The following is a 23,120-nucleotide window of genomic DNA, read 5'->3' as shown; positions in this document are numbered from 1 at the left end:
TATGAGTATTCACACACACAAAAAAAAGTCAATACGGGATTGTTGACCTGTTGGTGGCGCTAAATGTTAATTTAAAGGTATGTTTTAACTCGTCCATGAGAATGAGAAAATCTTCACACATGCAGGAGGAACATGCAAACTCTTAAAGGCCCTCACCATGGGATTATCTTGGTGTGAGGTGAGCGTGCCGACCACTACTTCACCAGCCCCCAGATTTAATTTCTTTATATTTCATTTGTTAAATTGTTTCTAAACTCTTTTTTTTTATTATTACTTAAACCACTTCTAGATGTATTTATTTTTTGCACTGTAATCTAAACAACAAAGTACGTCTTTTCACCTCATTCATGTACTGGATATGTCTGCACACACACACACACACACACACACACACACACACACACACACACTCGTCTAATCTGTCACTCTGTCATAATTTGATCATAATCCCTAATCATAATCACATCGTATCTTGAAGGTGTTCTCAATCTGGAGTGGGATTATGGGATTGCGCAGCATGTGTGTGTTAGAGTGTGATGAGCAATCCAAATATATTATGATGCCCGTGTTGTGTTGGGGGGGGGGGGGGGTAAATTTAATTTGATGATGGTGGGGTGCAGAGGGCGCGCTGATTCACCCGGAGCGTCCGCTCTAAGCCTGATGGAGCCAAACAATAGGACGCACACTGACCTGCTAAAATTGTGTGGGCGGATCCCTGTTGGGTTCCTCTTTAATCTCTCTCACTTTAATTTGATTTTTTGTTAATTTTTTTGACAAAACATGCAACAGATGCCTCTTCAGATGAACAATCAAACTGCTCCTTTTGTTTCTGTTTAGTCTCAGATCTGCTGAGGTCAGGATATATATTATCATTCAGTCGTCACTGTAAACTTGACTATTAACTTCAAACCTCAATTGATTTGCTTTGTTGTTGTTTTTTTTCATTTCTAGAGGCTGTTTCCCCTCTTCTTACATTGGTTTGCTCCACATCCTTTACAAACCAGCACAACAGTGTGGAAATCTGGGATATTTAACTGTTTTCTCCTCTACAAATGATCAGTAATTTGTGTTTGTTCTCACTGTGTTTTTCCAGCCGTTTTCTTCCGTCATGTAGTATTTCTCTCAGTAGTTTGGCCCCAAACCACCAGCAGTCAGTCCCTCCAGAATACTGCCAACTTTAACAACAAATAATCCTCATTCAGGGAACATAACGGTCCCATGCAGAAATTGATCGTTTGATTGACAATTAAATGTTTGGTTGTGATCGCTTTTGTACAATTTCTTCCTATACATTTCTTCATATAGTTGAACATGGAGGTGATGAATAAATTCTTAAACTGACCAGCACAGCATTCACAAATTACTTTATGGACATGTTAATTATTTAGTGCCTTGCTTTATACTTCCCTATGTGGTTTGGTGTTAAACCAGCACAACAGTCAGTCTCTGCAAAAAAACAACGTTTCCCAATGAATAATGTTAATTGATTAAACTTATTGAAATTGAGTTTTCAGCCTTTTATTCTTCTCACACGAATAATGCAATAAGTAACTGACTTGAAGCATAGCTACTGATGTATTTCAGTAAAAACATACATCATGTTTTGCATTGAGACATTTCTGCAGCTGTGACAACAATTTGTAGTTCTTGAGGAAATGTACTGCACATTTTACACAAAATGAGTGACTCCAGTGTTATCTACGACTCTTGTGCCGCGAAGAGCTTCATGTTTGTTTCTAGTCAAGTAAATATCAAGTAGACTGTGATAAACGGACATCTCTCCTGCTCACAGGATGAAGTCTTTGCGCATTGAGTAGTACAGGTCACAGTTTAGACCCCCCCCCCTTCTCCTGAGCTTTTACCAACTGCCCACTCTTGTCTTTTCACTGCAGAGGATAATCTGCTTGTGGCTGGAACCTTTGGATGAGAGAAACGGGTGACCGGGTGAACCCTGCTCCATGTTTCCAGCATATCTTGTTTTATTTTAGTTCACTGAATGACACTTAAAGGAGCCGGTGGTAGAATGTAGAGATGGACAAAATCAGTGTGCGTGTTTATGTGCGCGCGCGCGCGCGCGCGTGTGTGTGTGTGTGTGTGTGTGTGTGTGTGTGTGTGTGTGTGTGTGTGTGTGTGTGTGTGTGTGTGTGTGTGTGTGTGTGTGTGTGTTCCAGCATATGATTTTGAGTGGAGTAATTTAGCAGATGAGCGTGTGGCCATTGTTAGAGGGATAATCTGGATCTTGCTGCTCAGATAGGTTAACATCCAGCAGATTAGTGCAGATTACCCCCCAACCACACCAGACAGGACAGCCCCCCACCCCCCTCCCCCCACCCCCGACCCCCCTCTGCGACCCTCCACTTTTCCCACCTCCCTTTTCCTCGTCCTCCTTTACTTTCCTCCTTGTTAAGTCGCATTGTGACACAGACTTCATTTAATTTCCTCCTCTCTAGGCTTAATACCATCACCTAATTCTTGATGTACATTGTGCTCGAACGAAGTGTTAACATATTTTCCTGTATTTTTCACATTCAAGTAAAAAGCCTCCATCAGTTGGGAGGTGAAGCAAAATAAAAACCCGTTCAAGTGTTGTGCACTGTTAAAATTTTCACGAATGTTTGAAATCCTGGACACACAGCACTGATTTCATTTTGTGGCACACCTGTTTCTTCAATGTACTGTACTTTAAGAGAATCAGCTCAATGTATAACGAAGGTATTGAATAAGTGTAACTTAAGTGGAGAATATATCAACATTAACTCTTGTAGATATCGAATGAGATCGAATTATTATCGTCTTTCAAATCATATTTGCATACCTGGCTTATTTTCCAAAAGACTCTCCAGGCTAAAATGGTGAAAAAGGCTAAAATTGTTAAATTTTTTTATTTTTTTTTAAAAAAGGGTACAATTTGCTTAAAATGGCTAAAAACCAGAAAAACTAAAAATAAAAGTTTAGCATGGGCTAAAAAACAAAAAAAAAGTAGGCAAGATGTTTTGAAACCGTCAACAATGTAACTAGAACATGTCAAACAGTTCAAATGGTCAAAAGTCAAAATGGCTGATTCATCCAAATCAGCTGAATCTGTTAAAGTTGGATAGAAAAGGTTAAAATGGCTAAAAATGACAACAAAAGGTAAATCAGGATCTTTTATCATTAATCGTGTTTTGTGGCTCGGGTGGAAAGAGACCAAAACGGCTTGTTTGATCAGAAAGGTTGCAGACCACTGGTCTAGTGGTTGCTGTTAACACAGCGAGGTTCACTCCTGAGGGAATAAAAATGCAACTTGACCATCAAATCTGCATATTTTGAAAAACAAATAATTCAAAATCAATTTTTTTTCCTCCCCAAATTTAATTTGTCCCCAGAAACTGACTTCAGATTTGTAGGAGTTTACTTTGCTCCTCCATCATAACTCAACTACGCCATAAAATAGTAGATATTACATCTTTAGATCTGTTTGTCATGAATCAACGTATCAATCTGACTCATTGTCTTCCTTTCTGTTCCAGTTCCTCCACCCGCTCACTTTAGATGAATATGACCAGCTGGACGGTGTTGATGTCTTAATATCTCGGCTGTGTGTGTGTGTGTGTGTGTGTGTGTGTGTGTGTGTGTGTGTGTGTGTGTGTGTGTGTGTGTGTGTGTGCCACTACATTTGTATGAGCACGCGCCTCTATTTAGGAAAACCTGCGATCCAGCTGTCGGCCCAAGCTCCAGCTGTTTGTATTTTTTTGGCCGCCGGTGTTTGTTTTGTCGGGTTGCTGCTGCGTTTATCTCATTCAAGCTATTAATTAAGAGCGCCCTGAGTGGAGGGATGACACTAACAAAACACAGGATAACGATGTAATTATTGCTCTTACATCTGCCCCAGATGTCCTAATCCGCCGCGTGCGAGCCTCCTCGAGAGCACTGCAGGAATTATTAGTCAAATTATCTGATTATTTTTCCATCAGTGAGGTGTTTGTGTGTCCATCTGTCATGTTTATGTTTATCTGTATGTTTGTATGCGAAAGCAAAAAGTTCTCCAGGTTTTTTGTTTTTTTTTCTTTCCTATAATAGCTCAGGGTTCAGGTTTCGGAGTGATCGGGCGGCGGGATTATTCACTCAGGTACAGATACTTGAGTACCTGACATCTTTAGCTTTCAGTCAGAGGTCAACAGGCGGTCACAAGGCCAAATCCTTCAGCGCACATGTGCAGAGGATTTGATTCCCATTGTCCACAAGACTTTCGCTTGTAGCCGTGTAGACGTGTCCTATAATGGTAATGCGTTTTGATGCTGCGGACACAAACAGAAAGCGTCGCTACACATCTGTGAAGATCTATTTTCATGAAGGACAAACATAGCGAATAATAAACCGACTGAAACTTTAGTAATCCTAACTGTCAGTAATTTACACAATTCCTCAAAGTCATTTTATCGACATCATATAGCGTAACAGTCATGTTTTGATTGATACGTCACAGTGTTGTTGAAAAGAAAAAACAATACATTTGCACAAATGATCGTCTGCTAAATAACTTGATGGTAAATAATGAAGCATGTTCTTCCTGCAGTGCCCCTTCAGTGTATAGTGAGAGATGGACTGCATGGGCCAGGCGGTAGACATGGTAAAGAAAGAGTTTAGAAAGACAAGATAAAAGCTGTTTGAGGTGTTGTGAGGTTGATTTTGTTACTTTCAGAGTCGGGAGGCTGTAGCCCTGAACCAGAGGGTCAAAAGGAAATTTTGTCAAAAATGTTAAACAAACTTTTCATTGATGAAGTTAAACTCATGGTTGTTGCGGATTACTTTTTTTTCTGACAACCACTGTTTTCAACAATACAGATGTTTGGGGAGCTTAACATTGGCTCAGTATGCGTTAGAAACAATGTCCTCCCACTTTCTCCACCCTAATTTTCATCCACAATCTGCAACACCCCCTCCCTTCCTATCCATCCAACCTTGTTTCTGGGTACCATTGTGCAGCAGACTCTCCTGCAGCCCTGTAAGAGCACAAAAGCACAACAAAGACTCAGGAAGTGATTAGTGGCTTAACGAGGGGGAGGCTTTGGGGGGAGTTGGGGGGTCGTACAGCCTCCTCCGGGAGGGGGTTAAAGTTTCAGGGCTTAGGAGGTCAGTGTTAAGTTGTGGGGGTCGCTGGAGAGGTTAATTAGGAGCAATGCCTTTGTTTACAAGGAATAAGTAGATGTACAGGCTTGTCTCCTCGCTGTGTTCCTCCACCCTGGAAGAGTCACCCACCCTCTTCTCGCCGGCTCTGCTTTCCCTCGGAATTGTCCCGCCGCTGAATGGAGACGCTGCTGAATTAACTTAATTGTCACCTTTGCGACACACTCGGCCCCTCGTCGGCACAATGGCCGCGCAGCTCGAGTGCCTCTCCAGGAGTATGTTAGGCATGTCCTTCCCGCTTCGGGGAGAGGACTGTCTTTTCAACTTGGGGGAACTCTGGCCGTGACTGTCGCTAGTAGACGTCCGTCCATTGTTGTGCTATAACAACACACACAGAAACGCGTCGTATCCATCCGGAGACAGGAGCTTTTGGAGTGGCTCAAGCAGGAGACGGTTCCAGAGAAGCTGAACGATAGCGCACAATGAAATAATGTCTGTCAGTGCTTTGTGCTGAGACCGCCATTCAGCGGTCTCTGGTCGATTTGTTCAGGTGTTTGAAAATACCACTGAAGAAACTATCAATCTTCATCTTCCTCCATTGTGGAAAGCAAATCATAATGCAGTGATAGGAACTAACAATACCACAGCACTGCTCGTCCGTACTACTTTTGGCTGTAACTTTCAGGGGGAATACCACAAAGTCCGCGATTTAAGTGAGCACAGCTTTTCTAGAGGTATGAAGAGCAGAATGAAGTGACAGAAAAGAAAAAAAACAACTTTTTCTTTTAACATGTGGAACCATTGCTCTTGATATTTGAATCAGGGATTATTACCTTGAAGAGCACGAGCAGTATTCTTCACTATAGGTCAAAACTGGCACACAAATGCCCCACGGCACCATGAGGGGACATCTGCCTGTTGGGGGTAATTGGCATTAACCCTTTTAAGCTGGGTGACCCCCTTTTTCACGCCCAAAAACATCTGCACCGGGGCATGTGGAAATAAAAGGGTGCACATGAGTGACAATAGAGAATTAGAGTGTCTGACTTAGGTTGTTGAACATACTGTCGAAGAAACGTTTGTACTTTTAGTTTGTTTTATACACTTTAGTATGTTTAGTGTACATATTTGTCTGTTAATGGTGTAAATGTATATATTTTAACAGTTTATCATCCACTTTTTTCTTCTCTTCTTAGTTTTTGTGTCATTTTTAAGGTTTTAGTTTTTTTAGTTAGTAGTAATTATGTAATTTTTGGGGTACTTTTAGTGTATTCTATTTGTAATTCTATACATTTTTATACTAACAGTGTGCAGAGAACCCACAATTTCTACTTTAACAATTCTTTTCTACTCCTATCAATTTAAAAGGCTACTTTTAGCGTAACTATTGCCATTTTGAAACAAAGCTTTTGTTAGTTCTTCCACATTCAATCCGACTTATTTTTCTTTCTCCACCACTTAAGTAATTTTCTACAAATTTACTGAATAAAACAAATCTACAACCTCAAAAAGGAGCAAAATACATGCAGCCACAGGGTAGGTTGCACAGAGCGGCACACTCCAAAGCATATGGTCTAGGGTGCCCAAAATGTGTTAATGCTGATTGCATATGCTGCTCCATTACACTAATGTTAGCAGACTGTATAGGCCCGATACTAATCCAGGGCACCAGGATGGAGATGGAGTGCGGCTTATCTCCAAATTTATGGATATTAGAAAATAGAAAAGTGATTAGAAAGTGATTAGAGTGGCCGGAGACCACTTAGGGAAACATACGCTTTCAGGTTTGGATGAGATTTCCAATCACACCGGTACGGTGGGCATTACTGCTATTAATGATGCAAGGAGCTTACCGGCAGGACCGGAGAGGTTATGAGATTTAACTGATAACAGACTGTGATGTCAGGTCCACGGTTTAATTCCCATTCCTCCTCATCGAAACTACAACTTTCCCTGCTTAAAGGCAGCAGTGGCGAAAGCAATCACATCTTATATACAGTTCACAGTTTCTGACATGTAGTCAAGTACAAAAGTAAGAATAGATTGGTTAATTTATTGATACAAAATTTTTTTTTTTTAACCTTCCTCTAGTGTTAGGGTCGGCACCGACCCGTTTTTAAGTTTAGCATGCATAAAAGCACTACATAAATTAGTTTTTTGCATCAAGACTTTTTGACTTTGTCAGGAACTTTTATTTAAACAAAATAAAATAAAATAAAAATATTTTACTAAATTATAAAATCCTCTGGTGAAAATTATAGTGTTTGTGTTGTTAGGGTCAGTTTTGACCCAGTTAAAATATAAGATGATAAAACAATAATAAATGCCAAAACTGAATTCATGAACACACAATCAACCAACAGCCGACAGCCAGCTCTTCCTCCAACCACTTGAGCTTCAGTTTGGGGCTTTTCTCTTTGCCTGTTTGACAGAACAAACAAAGACAGACGTGTCCAGGCATTGAAGGCCGATTGAATTTCTAGTTGGTGACTTGCAGAGTACACACCTCCAATTTACAGCAACAATGAGAAGAAGATTTACTCTCAGCCAAGCTCTGGATCATATCTTTGCTGACAATGAGGCAGAGGACACACATCAGTATAGCGACAGAGATGAGCAGGTCTCTGAGGAGGAAGATGATATGGAGTATCAACCGGAAGACACAGACACATCTGATCAGTCTGATGAGGAGGTCACCAGTGCTGAAGCTGCTGCTGCTGAAACATTCAAATCCAAAAGTGGCAGCATCTGTTGGAGCTCAGTACCTCCTGAGGTACCTGGGAGGACAGCTGCTGCTAATGGCATCAAAATGACCCCTTGGATCCCAGCAACAAGAAGAGCATCAGCATCAGCATCAGCTTCCTCCTCAACCAGCCCTGCCTCAACATCAGCAGCAGCCACAGCCCCAGTGAGACCAGCTGGTTCCAAAGGAAAGAGGTGTCAGGTGTGCCCTGGCAATAAGGACAGAAAGACCAACACACATAAAATGCAAAATATATACCTGCAAGAACACACTGAAAGTGTCACTTTTTGCCACACATGCATCTAAATACACACACACACACACGCCCGCACGCACACACACACACACACACACACACACACACACACACACACACACACACACACACACACACACACACACACACACACACACACACACACACACACACACACACACACATGCATGTTCTTGCACAGAGTTGTTATGGAACTTGTACTTGATTTCTGCAGGTGTGATTTGCTCGATTGGTTGTTGTTTGTTTGACCTTGCAAATCTACATTTAATTATAATTTGTTTATTATTTATTTCTAGTTCTGCTTTTCATTTGTATGTATTACAGTTCTATTTTTCTAAACTTGTTTTTTGCCCTTTTCTTGAAGTAAATATATATGGGTCGAAATTGACCCGAAACACCATAGATGTTACTATAGTTGATAATATTGAAATTAAAATCTCTTTTTTTTGAAAATTTAAGAGATGTGATCTAATACCAATCAGTAATAGTCAGGTAACAGAACAACCTTTTATTTGTTTACATTATTCTCTTGAGGTTCCCGTTAACATAAGAGATAGTAACAGAAAGCTAACACCAGAGGAAGGTTAAGACATCATGATCCTTTTTTGGTGAAGATGATGATGTACATGTATGTCCACACACATTATAATACTGTTTTAACTATTAACTATTAACTCACCGATCAGGATCCAACTCGTATCAGACATAATGTGTAGTTGACAAGCTATATGGACTTTATATCAAACACTATAAATTCAAACTTTAATATCGGAAGAACTAATATATTTGAAAAGAAAACAAGAAGGTTGGTATTAAGTCATTATTGAAACCCCAACATTTGTCAACTTCTGCAGTTTCAGTGAAAAACCGTTACCATCAGCAGCTTTGATTCTTTCAGTGTAAATCTGAAACTGGCTGCCTCAAAGTTAAAGTAACGACCCATTTTGAAAAATGTGAGGAAGAAGAGGAGGAATGAAAAAAGGTCAAACATTGAATATTTTGTTTTTCAACACTAAGCTTTTTGGTATTGTATTGTATTCTTGTGTATTTACTGCTTCCACAGAAGATGCTTTAACTACATTTCATTGCTGTTAATGCTGTCTTTTAACATTGCTTTCAGAGTGACAATAAAAAAATAATTATTTTCTATTCTATTCCATCGTATTGTATTGTATTATATTCTTCTTTTGTCATTTAGAAACAGATTGCACTCATAGTCACATCTGTGTGTCTGTTACGCTTGAGGGAAACGGCAAAGAGGATGTTTTCATCTTCAAGATGACACAAAGCATTTTAATGCTGAAAGCAGAACTGATCAAAATAAAAAAAAATATATTTATTAAATGGTTATATGGATTTCCAGCATCAGTATTTGCTTATATGCTACTGTTGCTGTCCGACTTCCCTTATCCGGCCCACTCATTGTAATGATGTTTAAAGATAATATTGAGGGGAAAAAAACCTTCACATTGTTGAGGGGAGATGTCGTGGGTAAAGCCTTTACATAAAAAGAAGCATATAAATCCTCTTGATTGACAGCGCTGTCATGACAACCCAGCATCAGTCCGGGTGTCCAATGAGGAGTCAGTGTGAGGGTCCCTCCCTGACTCCCAGGTGGGCTAAAGAGCCAGACCTCTGCACATTCCTGTCACACTGCTCCCGAAGCGCATCTCGTCTCCACTCCGGCTTCACTCTGTATTCCAGATGGTTTTCAGATCGCCGCTCGACTTTTTCTCCGCGTCCCGTCTCCTCCTGCCTCACTTTGCGGATGGTCCCCCGGTCGTGTCTCGCTCACGGTCCCCGGAGAACTCCCCCACCGCCTGCCCCCCTCTCGCCCTCCCGGGATTGTGTTTCTCCGCCGCGCAGATCGCCAGCGTGTGCGAGACTCTGGAGGAGACCGGGGACATCGAGCGGCTGGCCCGCTTCCTCTGGTCGCTCCCGGTGACCGCGGACGGCCGCGACTCCATCTCTGAGCACGAGTCCGTGCAGCGGGCTCGCGCCGTCGTGGCCTATCACACGGGAAGTTTCCGTGAGCTTTATCACATCCTGGAGACGCACCGCTTTACGCGCGCCTCGCACGGAAAACTGCAGGCGATGTGGCTGGAGGCGCACTACCGGGAAGCAGAGAAACTCCGAGGGAGGCCACTCGGACCCGTGGACAAGTACCGAGTGAGGAAGAAGTTCCCGTTACCGAGGACCATCTGGGACGGCGAGCAGAAGACGCATTGCTTCAAAGAGCGCACCCGGGGGCTGCTGAGAGAGTGGTACCTGCAGGACCCCTACCCAAACCCGGGGAAGAAGAGAGAACTGGCACACGCCACCGGACTGACACCCACACAAGTTGGGAACTGGTTCAAAAACCGGAGACAGAGAGACCGGGCGGCAGCAGCCAAAAACAGGTCAGTGCCATGGACTTGAAGTGCCAAAAAGTTTTAAGGAAAGTTTATAGGATCTAAGAGTATGTTGTACATAACAAACTCCATCCCCTGGTGGACGTCCAAGCTTTTACTTCAACTAATGTAAACTATATACCTTTTAAATTTAAGCAGTTTTTCCTCACAGACAGCAGAAGCTGAGTGTTAAAGGATCATTCATGCGTAAAAGCGCACAGCCATAAAATACACTATTTGTTTTTATGCGTTTTACAGTGTTTTTGGGGAAGTTCAAAATAAGTTATTTCTATTTAAGTCAACTCGTATGATTTTCTTACAACATCTCCCGTCTATCTTGTTTGCAGGTTGCAGCACCATCGGATGTGTTCGGACGGGGTGCGCGCACTGAGCAGAGGGGACTGCAGTCCAGCCGGGAGCGCAGAGCGCGCCGATGGTGAAACTCTCCTCTCAATTACGGACAGTGACTCTGACTTGGATGTCTGAGACCTTTTAATCTATGAAATGGACCTTGATGGACCCTTGATCCTTCATCAGGGAATTGGGATTTGCGGACAATCGACGATCAGGGTTTTGATTACAAAAAAAAAAAAAATGTTCAGGGAATCGAATACAGTCATCCACCAGGCAGGAAATATACACGTAGCTCCCCCTCTTTTGTTTTCTGATATTTAATTTTTGTATTTTTCCTGCTGGTGGTTTCTGGGTGCAGCTTTTGAAATAAATCCACCTTTTTATTTGTACCTTTTCCATTGAATGGTGACGGTCAGTCCAATTAAATAGGCATCAGACCGCGGACCCCTGTTGGACTTTAACCCAGGAACCCCCTCAAAGAAGAACCTTTATCGACCCAATCTTGCCAGTGAGGAAATCACTCCTATTTTCAACCATGATGTCTCATCTTTTGAATGAAATAGTTAGTTGTTCGCCAAAGTCCTCCGGGGACTGCATGTCCACTGCTGTAGACAATCAATACCACTGAATACTTCCTTTCTGGCTCTTTGTATGTTTACAGTCTTTCCCATCTTTTTTTTTTTTTTAAGTTCACTGTGCAGTCTTTACCCTTTTATGTGGTTTATGTTCTACAAGATGCTGAATAAATGTTTTAGTATTTTATATAAATAAAAGTATTTAATATATGACTGTTAGTTACTTTTTAAAGACCCCACTTCTCTTCAACATCCCTCCGAGGAAAGTGTGTCTATGTGGGTTTGTGTAATCAATACTGAGTTTATAACGATTTTGTCCTCTTACAATTCATTCTTGTTTGGGTCAAGTCGTTTCTACAGGGATTTGGTGATGGTTGGTTACTTTTTAGTCAAAAGTTGTCAGAAAATCTAGTAAAAACTTATTTTTTCTGTTGCCTGTAAGAGTGAAATCCCAGATACTAATGCATAAAGTTATGACGACACCACAGACTTTACATGGTAATCTAGAGCTTAAAAGAACTATCATCAAGGATGAAAATGCAGAATGTGCTGTGGGAACAGATTTGCCTTTTAATGAGCAAGTGACCATTCTCAGCAACACTCTCTTCTTTCTGTTTCTTTCAAACTAACAATGACGAATACGAATGGACAACCACAGACCAGATTGCAATGTGAAATCTTTGCAAAGGCTCCTTCTAAACCCAGATGGTTTGATGCATGAATCCATCCAGCCTCTAAACGGCTTTGTTCAAATCAGGATCACAGAGTGCTGACGCCATGCTGTCTATGGGTGATGGCGTGATACACTCAGAAGAAGCCATCAGTCTATCTCAGGGTGACCAGACAATCAAAAAGTGACAACCGCAGACTTAAACAGAGAGACATTCAGCAGTTAGGCGAGAGAGCCAACCTCTACACCTCTGGGCATTAACTACTTAATACATTTAACTAGAACATATAAAAGAAATCTGTGACACCACATTCAATCCCAGCATAAATCAATTGACATGTTTAGCCACTTTTCTTAGATCTATCACATTGGATCATAAGATAGTAATGCTGGTTGAATAGTATATGAGATGTGTTTGAGGATTTTATAACTACTTGCAGAACTCTGATAAGAAACATTTTCTATTTCAGAGACAATTCCAAGCATTTATAGGAAAGGGAAGGCAACATTATTGATAGAGCATCATTCAGACACAAAAGAAATCACAGTCCTTTGCAAAGAAATAACAGAAATACATTAAAGCAGGCAAATCAGAATCCTAATTTTAAGCAATTAAGAGTATAAAATACTTTAAAACCTCTCACATTCTCTCTCGCACACTTACAATGTAATGAGTTTCACCCTTTCAAACAGAACTTATGATGTGGAAATCCCAGAAATGGTGTTTATTCTTCAATTATTGTGATTTTAGAGTTTATTAGGGGTGAAATTAAATCCTTGAAATGTTTTCAACTTATTTAATTTTAGTGAGCACCCTTTAAAAGAGTTTGGAGTGTTATTGTTGGGTGAATAATCTGTCCATATGATTTAAAAAAACAACAACAAACAAACACATTTACACATAATGCAGTAAATAAAAGCAAAAATTCCATTTAAAACAATTCAATAGCGACTCGGTTAAACATGTTTTTTTCCCTTTTGTGAAAAATCATTGGATGACTGACACACAAAAACTACAGTGAGTTCAGGACTTACTTCTATGCAGAGTCTGACTCCTTTCATTGATTACTAAGATGTATTTAACCGGACTGATAGATCCCTTGATTTAGCTTTAATTTACACTGATAGGCGTTTTTCATACCCCGCACACGGCGCGTCCATGTACGGACACACAACAGCGCCACCCAGTGGGAATAGACAGGTCTGCGCTATAACAACTGAATATTTGTAGGGATCAGGGACAATTCTATAATGAATGAACTTTATTCCTTTTGTTTTATTGTATGAATAACAAAGCAATAGACTGTCCTGCGTGTGAAACTTAGGAAGCAACATTTAATATATTCTAATTAAATAAATGAGTTAATCTACTGTATACCGTGTTAAACAGGAACATTTACAATCTCCGAGGAGTACCTGAATGCAGCGCACAGTGACGTCCTGACGTGGTTGCGTCATCGCTCAGGCGTTACGTCCTCTTACCAGCAGATGACGCTGCACACCAGAGCTAATGGTGCAGCTAATGGTGGCAGTTCAGGTAAGAAACATATTCACTCATGCACAAATAAATCATTTTCTGGTTTCAATATTTTCATTAATGTAGTGGCATATTTCAAAACTAACAAATTGTGGTACTTATAAAGTGTACTTAAGTATGAAAAAAATACAAAAAAAAACCAAAAACCCCAACAACAAATACACCCCCTGGTAAAAGGAAAAGTTTCCTCCTGAGATTCAGGAGAAGTTAACATTACAAAATATTCACTTTAAAAGTATAATCTCGCCTTTGTGTTGACCTATGTAAGTGATGACAACATCATTTTTAAATTTTAAGACAAAACATACCTACAAAGTTAAATGATTAACCATTTTAAAAGTTGCAGCCTCAAATGTGTAATGTCTAAATTGATTTATAATTTCAATTAATACCTTTTGAATTATACCGTTTGAGTGAATGAGTTTGTGAATAACTTATGAGAGAACATTGTTGTTTGCTTTTTGTCTTATGAAGGCTCCAGTCTGACAAATAAGACTTTCCAAATTTGTAACTGTCAAAGGTTTACTTAAATTTACTGTCCAATCAAAACCTATTGTCAGAGGTAAGTCTTTAATAATATTTCCATTCATTGACGAGCTACATCTTCTCTATCATGTTTTAACTCTAAATATTTCTGCCAGAATTTTGAGAAGAATTTGACCACATTTTACCAAAAACATATGCAAATGTGTGTGTGTGTGTGTGTGTGTGTGTGTGTGTGTGTGTGTGTGTGTGTGTGTGAGAGAGAGAGAGAGAGATAGATAGATAGGTGTTTTTTAAGGGAGGATGGAAATCACCCGCAGGCCTGAAGTGTGTTTGTGTGTGAGCGCTTGTGTCATGGCCAAACATCCACCAGAGGCAGTCAATCAGTCAGAATTTATGCACGGTCTCACACACACACACACACACACACACACACACACACACACACACACACACACACACACACACACACACACACACACACACACACACACGCACGCACGCGCACACACACACACACACACACACACACACACACACACACACACACACACACACACACACCAATATTGGCCTGTAAACCTTCTGATGCTTCCATGTGAAGTCGGACCTTTTGTCACACGAACGCACCAGCTCTCCTGACAGCATGAACGCGTTTGTGCCGAGTGAAGTTGCATGAGCATCTGGCTTTCTGAACTATTATTCCCAGTGTTTTCAGCTACACCCATCACTCACACACTGGTATACAACCACTGATGACATGATAGAAACATTAAAACCCCTGAATGATATTTGAAGGAGTCACAATGATCCAGAACGATGCGTTCTATTGCATTACGCGGTGACGTTGAAGCACTATCTTTGCTGGCAGACACAAATTGAACTGTTAAAGAAATAATTTGATGAGTATTACTGTAACACTCACGGTTTCTGTTCTGAAAGTGAACCCTCTTTCCTTGTCTCTACTTTGAAGATGAAACTTATAACCTTCCTATTTAATAAGCTTACAGTTCAGTCTGATTCAGGTGACGGGACTATTTTCTAGTTAAGCTGCTCTAAGTTGCTGGGAGACCTCGAATGAACCGATTCTCTCTTTTCTAACTTTGACTACTTGTATATATAAGTATATGTAAGTGTATACACACAAAAAACTAGAACGGTCACTCGGTAGAGCGCATACCTTCGCCAACATCTCAATTGTAACCATGGAAACCAATGGATTTACAAGGTTATTTGATCCAACACACCACAACTCCCGTCGTTTGTCGTGGTCGGTTGAATGGCTTCATGTTATCGCTATTTGACACAGATGTGCAATTTCCATGTGACCCAGCCCTGACCTTTGACCCCGAACCACATGTGGCATATCAACCGAGTTAGCATCGCTGGCATGATAGCGATTAGCTCATATCGATGCTAGTGACTTAGCTACCTGATCTCTTTCACCTCTCCCATCCGCTTTGTATAGGATTGTTTGTTTGTTTATGTTTTTTGGGATTTATTCGATGTAGAATTGAAGTTAGTTTCAGATAAAATCCCGGAAGTATCCGAACCTCACTGAGACAATACTGTTTGTGCGTTTGTGTACGTGACTTGTCCCTATGGAAATGGCTCAGCTTCCAGGTTATGGAGAGGCTGCAAGGCTTTCTGAGAGATGTATAAGTGCTATTATTACCAGAAAATGTCCAAGGAAAATTAGTGTGATGAGATAAAAGATGATGCAGTTTCTTGGGATTTATTCTGAAAGGATTAGCCGATAATGTCCCGAAATCTAATCGATTGGTCCTTGGATGATGACAAATCATCCCTGTAATTTTCATGCAATTTTGGTGAGTAGTTTCTGTGAAAACTTGGTAAAATACATACAAACCAATAAAATACACACAGACTAGCACATCAGCTTCTCGGCCATCTTCCCTGGTCTCCAACTTTTGTTGGCAACTGTAACAATAGTAAATCATTGCAAAACAATATTTTCATTCAGCACTCTTACATGACCGCTACCGAAGAGACCAAACCTGCAATTATTTTCAGGATTTTAATCCATCAAATGGTAGTAAATGTATTTGAAAGTTGTTATTATTTAAAAAAACAAAAAAAAAAAAACATAATTTCACTGCCTTTACTGTTTAAAACCATGTATTTTTTTTACTTTGAAGAAACATACATTTTTTTCTGTTTTTTCTGTATCACATCTCATGAAACCATTTTCATAATAATAATCTCTCTCTCTCTCTCTCTCTCTCTCTCTCTCTCTCTCTCTCTCTCTCTCTCTCTCTCTCTCTCTCTCTCTCTCTCTCTCTCTCTCTCTCATCCGGCGCATGAGCTTGGCGGCGCGTGTGACGCGTTTTGCGCATTTCCTGCAGCTCGTGCTCACTCGCGGATTCAGGAGCGAGGGGGACGGGAAACGAGGGGCGCGCGCAAGGACCGACAGGAGGAAAAAAAAAAAAACGGGAGCGGAGCTCTGTGATGTATTCGGGGTGCTCGAGAGCCCCCACCCCCAGAAAAAAGACTGCGTTAGGGGGGCAAAAGGGGGCATTGATTTCCGCCAGCGGGTGCAGATATCGCGGCGTCGTGAGATTTGTAGCGAGGAGATAATCCCGGAGAGGAGCGGAGCCGCGACTGGCTGGAAACAGAGCACCAATCCCGGATGGCTAGGCGCGGCTTCTCGCGCTCTCTCCCACCCTGACCCGGGAGAGACACGCACGAGAGACTGCGGGAGAAGCTCCGGGGGCTTCACGTGAACGTGAGCGTGTCTACCTGCAGCCCCCCTCCCTCGCAACCCGTTTCTATCCCGGCCTGTTTCCGCCGAATCGGGATTTTTTTTCTTTCTTTCTTTTTTTTTTCTTTTTTTTGCGTGGCGCACGGGACCGACCGTAAACAAACAAGGGAGGCAGCCGCTCCGCTCGGCTGGGAGGGTCGTCATCCAGCGACCCCTCCAAGGCTGCGGCTCTGCCTGATTACTGCGCCTTTCAGCCCCGCCAGAGGTTCTCCAGCGGCTCGGTGAAGTGAGCGCGAGCTGCGCGCGGATAACACCGTGTTCCGATATGGCTGCACGAACCTGAAGAGTCCACGGAGCCAGCGGCATTATGGGATGTAGCAGGACTGTGCAGTGACCCCTTCATTGGAAGGAAACACTCTTGTGTACAGGAACAGCGTAGACACACACACACACACACACACACACACACACACACACACACACACACACACACACACACACACACCTCCCTGCAGCCATGCCTGTGTTCAGTGGTCTGTTGAAGGTGCGAGTGTGTGAGGCGGTGGACTTGAAGCCCACCCCGTGGGCCCTGCGTCACGCTGTGGGGAAGAGCGGATCCTTCCTGCTGGACCCCTACCTGGCCCTGAACCTGGACCACACCCGGCTGGGTCAGACCGCCACCAGGACCAAGACCAACAGTCCGGCCTGGCACCAGGAGTTCTGCACCGAAGTCCGCGAGGGAAGGAGCCTGGAACTGTCCGTTTTCCACGACGCCCCCATCGGGTACGATGACTTTGTGGCCAACTGCACCATCCAGCTGGAGGACCTGCTGCAGAATGGGACCCGGCACTATGAGGACTGGGTATGTTGTGTTGTCTGATTCTGTGTTGGGGGTCATGGAAGCAGTCGGGTCGCATGAGAATGCCAAAGGGAATTCAATCCCAGGCAATATTCATGGAGACGAACATGGTTTCGTGGGGAGTCTGTGCAGTGTGTCTCCATACCCTCGATCCCTGGTTCAGTTCATACGCTTTGCTTGAGGGGTTCCAGTGCCTTGCTCAAGAACGGAAATGTGCTGTTTTGATTTGCTTTTGTCCAATGCAGATATCTTTTACCACTTAGTAGCAAGATCATTCTGTAGCTTTCAACCCCCGAATTAAAAATATTGCACCAGTTCTTTTCTGTTTAGCAACTTTTAAGATCAGTTCTTGTCTAATTTACAGATTTTAAATCTCCACTTGAAAATAATTCACAAGTGTTTTTATGAAGAAAATCCAATAATCCTTTGTCGTGTCCCCCCAGCTGTTCTCTGTCTGTATGACGACCCCTTTTCCTGTCCCAGGGACTTTTTCTTTCACTGATCAGGCTGGACTACAACATCAACAGTAATTTGACTCCAGCCTCATCCTCTATTCAGCTTCCACGCCAGTTTATAAATCAGTAAATTTCATTCACTGCAGCCTGTCAGAGTCAAACACTCACATCAGTGCAAAGCAGACATAATGAACTGACATGATCCACATGTGGCCCACGTCACCCATCTTTTCAGCCCGCATGACACTATTACGATTCATTTGAGCCATAATTCCTAATTATCCATGTGGTGCACATACTCGGAAACAACTCGGCCCTTTGATAGTAAGTGTGACATTTCTGTGGCACTCACAATCTGGTCTGAAGCGTAAGCTTGATCCTCAGCACAGTTACTGAAGCCTGCCTCAATTTCAGGTCATTTGATATGAAGACCCGGGGTTGTTGCATTGTTTGTGACTGAACACATGGAAGGAGATAACGGGAGCCTTTCACTGCCACTACAAAAGCTGATAACAGCCCAGTTAACTGCACATCTCAACTCGTGTAAACATTTGTGGATTGAGTTGAAAACATTTATCTGTTTTTTCGGTCATACTGACTTAAATAACCTTAAAACTTTGCACTTAACCGTGGAGGTCCTTAAAGCCATCATCGCCTCAAGCACCTTCTTTCACTTGCTTTTATAAAGTAGTGTAAGATAGGCTCCCCGAGGCCAATCTTAAACTGAACCGGTTCTGATGATGTGTTTTTGCTGAGACTTTGTGAAATTGTCCAGTTTGGCAAAATCAAATAGTCTTATTTATTTTTTATTTTTTTATTAGTGTCTTCTTCAGCTATAAGGAGAAAACGCTTTCTGCTCTATTTGTGACAGGAGCTGCTTGAACTTGAGCTTCTCAAGTTTGACCTCTTTTTAGTTCTGTTGCTTTTCTGGACGGGATTAAATAAGAGGCCCAAATAGACTTGCATTAAGAGACTGTTTTATTTTGTTTTGATAGAAGTTTTTTTTTTTTTTTTTCCTTTGTCATGCTGTCCTGTCCTTGCATTGGGGCTTCGTTGTGTGCATGTTCATCTATGTACAGTATGCAGGCGCATAAAGAGCTGTTTGTTTCTGGTCTTTGAGTTTCCCCTCCACTTTTAACATGTGATCTTGGTCACGGTTTGAGCTCATTTGGTCTCGACTCGCTTTAGGTTCCATGAAAGACTCAGTGAAACGGTTCTCGGACAAATTCATCAAGCAGAGGATTTTAGTTCTCTGCAACTTGATAATATTTCATTGTTTTGGAGTCTATTTTGAACTTGAATATCAGGAAAGTTTTGTGGTTTCCTCAGTTTTTCACACAGTGAATTACATATTTTTGCTAGTCTGGAGAAAAACAATATGTTCTTTAAGGTATTTTGAACCAAAGCAGTTCACAGATGAATAAATAAAACTATCAACAGTTAAATTATTTCAACTTCAGTCTTTAAAATTTAAATGAAACCAGCAGATCAGTAGAACAATGTAGATTAATGAACTGACCAGGCTGTACTAACAGTTACATTAGGTCTTACAGCTATTGTATTCACATTACTGTGGAATAACTCTAATAATACCCCACTGTTAGAGGTATTTTTTCAGTAATCTGAAGGATACCAGCAGGTATGAATCTAAACTTACTGCGATGCTTGCGTTCCACTCTCATGGCTCCATATTGTATCTTACAGCACATAATAAACATTCACTGTCAGACATTCAAAACATTGTGATAAATGACTGCAGCCATTGTCCCCGTTTCTGTTATTCATTTTGCTAAATGGTATTTTTGTTCTTTCTTAAATGTCAGTATTTAATACAGGCCGAGCTCTCAGCTGGATTAACATCTGACCGTGATGTAATGTTTGAAAAAAAGAAAAGAAAAAAGAAGACAACAAAATGTTCAGTGTGGGGAATTAATGTCATATAATGTCTCCAGAGGATTTATTTTTTTATATTAATTTAAAGTCGTTATTGCATAAAATTAAAGGCCGAATTTTACAAACTGAAGCCATGTGATTGGTTGAGAGGTCGTTCAATTCATACGCAGTTGCATAACTTGCATTATTTCAGCGTACGTAGGGATTTATAAATAGGTGCGCACATTCACCTCATCCCGCCGCCGTGCAAAGTAAGGTCAGAGCGTATGGATCACTCTGTTGATTGACCACATCCCATCGATCCGCCAGCCGGCCCGCCGATGCATCGGCCTGGTCCTCTCCACTTCCCCTCCATCCTTCTCCCTCCGTCACTCCCATTACTCACCGCCTCTGCCTCCCGCGCCTCCCTCATCCTCGCCTCTCCAGCTGAGAATTCTTCCTCCTCCTCCTGCTCCTCTTTTTATTTCCTTCTTCCTGCCCAACTTGTGAACCACCAGTGCCTCGTTCATCTGCTTCCTCCCGACGCCTCTTCCATCCAATGGTGGAAATTATAGGATTACTTTATTATATTTTCAAAAGAAGTCTGATTTGAAATGGGGGCATTTTTTTCTTTTTCTTCCCCTTCTAATTTTCACTTCACTATTCGGCGTCAAAGTGGTGAACATCTGCGATGTGCAACGTCATTGTTGAATGTTGTGATTAGAATTTCACATGTGACAAACAGGCAGACATTGAGCAGTGCCTGTCGACTTTAACCAGTTTTATTTCACCACAAGGTTTTCCTCTATTGGTTATTTTTACCTTTTCTCCCTCAGTGCTCAGTCAGTTCTAACAAATGAATCAAAACTGTTTTTTTTTTTGTTTGTTTTTTTCATATCGAGGAGTCTTTGCAGCTTGTGAGTGTTATAACACACAGAATTTTATGATACAACCACAGACATGACAGACAGAGCTGCTGGGTTCACATGGTTGAACTGTTATGTTGAGTTCATCAACCTCTTAATAAGACCAACACGCTGCCATTAGAATAAACATGCAACTGTTATTATTAGAAACACGGTCGGTATATCAGAGAAGGCAGTTTGTGTTCAGGATGTACAGACGAGTTTGGTCATCTGAGTGGAGGAAGAGATTTGTGGCGACATTCACGGAGACCGGGATTGGACCTTTGTTCACCTCGCCGTGGCCTCGGTGAGGATGTCACCAACGTGATGACATCACGGAGGGAGGGACTGCAGCGCATCGCTTGTGATTTGAACCCGGGTCCCACTTTCATGTAAAATCCCATCAAATAGCAAAGCGTCACACACTTAGACCTGTTTCGACCAACAATCCAAACTGACGTGCTAAAACCCGACGGTGAAGCTAAACACTGTCGGTTGCTCTCTCTCTCTTTAATTATTTGACGTTTACTAGAACAGTGCACTTCATAGGTTATTTATGTGGCTTTTGTTTCTGTTGTCACGTATGTTTATGTGTTGATTTGTTTTTTTCCTAGTGCTTTATAATGTCCTTGAGTCTCACAAAGCAGAAAAGACAGTTTTTAGGTCTGTTTTCCATCGGCGAACATGTGTTTTTTTTTTTGTTTTTTTTTAACTTGTTCAAAGAAATCTAATCTCCACCATGATTTCTGGCTTCCGATGAGGTTGGGAACCTCGGGAGCAGACGCAAAAACAGCTTTTACTATAATAGGTGCATTAATATGTTTTGTTATTTTTATTCACAGCGTTTCTTTTTTTTATTGAAATAACATTGTGTTGTAGATTTTATCAACAGGTCAAAGCAGGTCTAAGTACCATAATGGTCCGGTAATCTCTTGGTATTGCAGCTAAACCAAGCAAATGTTTCCAAAATTTGGGTTCGGGTTGGATGACAATAACATTTTTTTGCATATTTCTGCTACAGTTGATCGACTAATTGCTAAATGAGCTGCTATTTCAAGCTCTGATAATAAACATGGACATTAGCGAAATCCATCAACAGCCCTAAAACGTGAATCATCGTAACTCGTCATCTTCTGACTCACATAAGTCTGGTCTGAATTTATGTGAAACATTTTAGCAGCGATGCGATCGGATCATCATATGAATGAACCTACGTGCCTCCTTCAAGTTGTTTATCATTTTAACCACGGCCAGACTTTTCATTTACCGTCATCGTCATCTTCGTCCAGAGTGTGGTTTGTCCGTTACTTCAGTTGATTGAGCAAATACATTCCCATGAGCCTCATAAGCTTTTCTGTTTATTCTGTGTTCAGTGTGATTTGCTCGGCCCATTATGCCACTTTAGCAAAACACCAGGAAGTTCGGGAGAGAAAAGAAAAAGGCATTTTCAAGTTGTTTTTTTAAACTCATATATCACGTTAGAAAGCTCACTAGTGACATCTGTTACCAACAATCACAGCTCCACAGAGTCAACAGTGTTCATCTAACCTTGGACGGAGACGCGGAGCACAACAGCTGAACAAACCATTCCGGGTCGCTCAGCCCAATAATAATTAAGGCAGCGTTACTTGAACTCACGGTGAGAGTGGCTGGCTGTATGTGACACAGGTTTTTGTCTGTTGGGAGTCTTGATCGAACTAATTTAGAATGTTTGAGAAAGAAATGACACATTTTAAGGAAGTTCCCGAATGCAGGTGGTAATTCAGGAAGATTTGGTCCCCTCCAGGGTGTCATGACTCCCAGTCCAGATTCATGCTAAGTACATCGTTTATTTCATTGTTTCTGATGTTTCTGTGTAAATTGTTTTCAAAACATTGCTGTGAAAATGAAGCAAAAATTCAAAGACGATGAGTTTTCACTTGTCAAAATGTTGCCGTATAGAAAGGGCCTGATACTTCATGAACAATTTAGGAATAGGACGGGGGGGGGCGGTCTTCTCGCTATGACTCGAGATACTAAACCACTACTTCATTAAGCAGCCTTTAATCCACCCAGAATTCATGGGTTAAAAACATTGATCAGCGTGTATAATTAGCAATGCCTCATGTTGGATTGCAGAAAGTTTCATGTGGTGAATGTTAAATGTTTCTGTTGTGACGTCTTCCTCGTCTG

At 41.6% G+C, this 23,120-nt stretch overlaps 2 protein-coding genes across 2 annotated transcripts in view; both read left to right on the top strand.

Moving 5' to 3' along the window:
- The first annotated feature begins 9,770 nt into the window (after positions 1 to 9,770).
- six3b (SIX homeobox 3b) lies at positions 9,771 to 11,097 on the top strand. Its single transcript, XM_080480083.1, has 2 exons — positions 9,771 to 10,525; positions 10,864 to 11,097. The coding sequence occupies exons 1-2, from the start codon at positions 9,831 to 9,833 to the stop codon at positions 11,000 to 11,002; spliced, it is 834 nt and encodes a 277-aa protein (XP_080336209.1). The 5' UTR covers positions 9,771 to 9,830; the 3' UTR covers positions 11,003 to 11,097.
- A 5,425-nt stretch (positions 11,098 to 16,522) lies between these two features.
- prkcea (protein kinase C, epsilon a) overlaps positions 16,523 to 23,120 on the top strand; it is a 42,308-nt gene continuing 35,710 nt past the window's right edge. Inside the window, exon 1 of the mRNA XM_080468019.1 lies at positions 16,523 to 17,719. Within this exon, the coding sequence (XP_080324145.1) occupies positions 17,375 to 17,719 (345 nt within the window). The 5' untranslated portion in view covers positions 16,523 to 17,374. The remainder of the gene's footprint in view (positions 17,720 to 23,120) is intronic.

This window comes from Lipophrys pholis, assembly GCF_963383615.2.
Source record: "Lipophrys pholis genome assembly, chromosome: 1".
NCBI classification, from domain to species: Eukaryota; Metazoa; Chordata; class Actinopteri; order Blenniiformes; family Blenniidae; genus Lipophrys; species Lipophrys pholis.
This window is presented reverse-complemented; position numbering and strand designations above follow the sequence as displayed.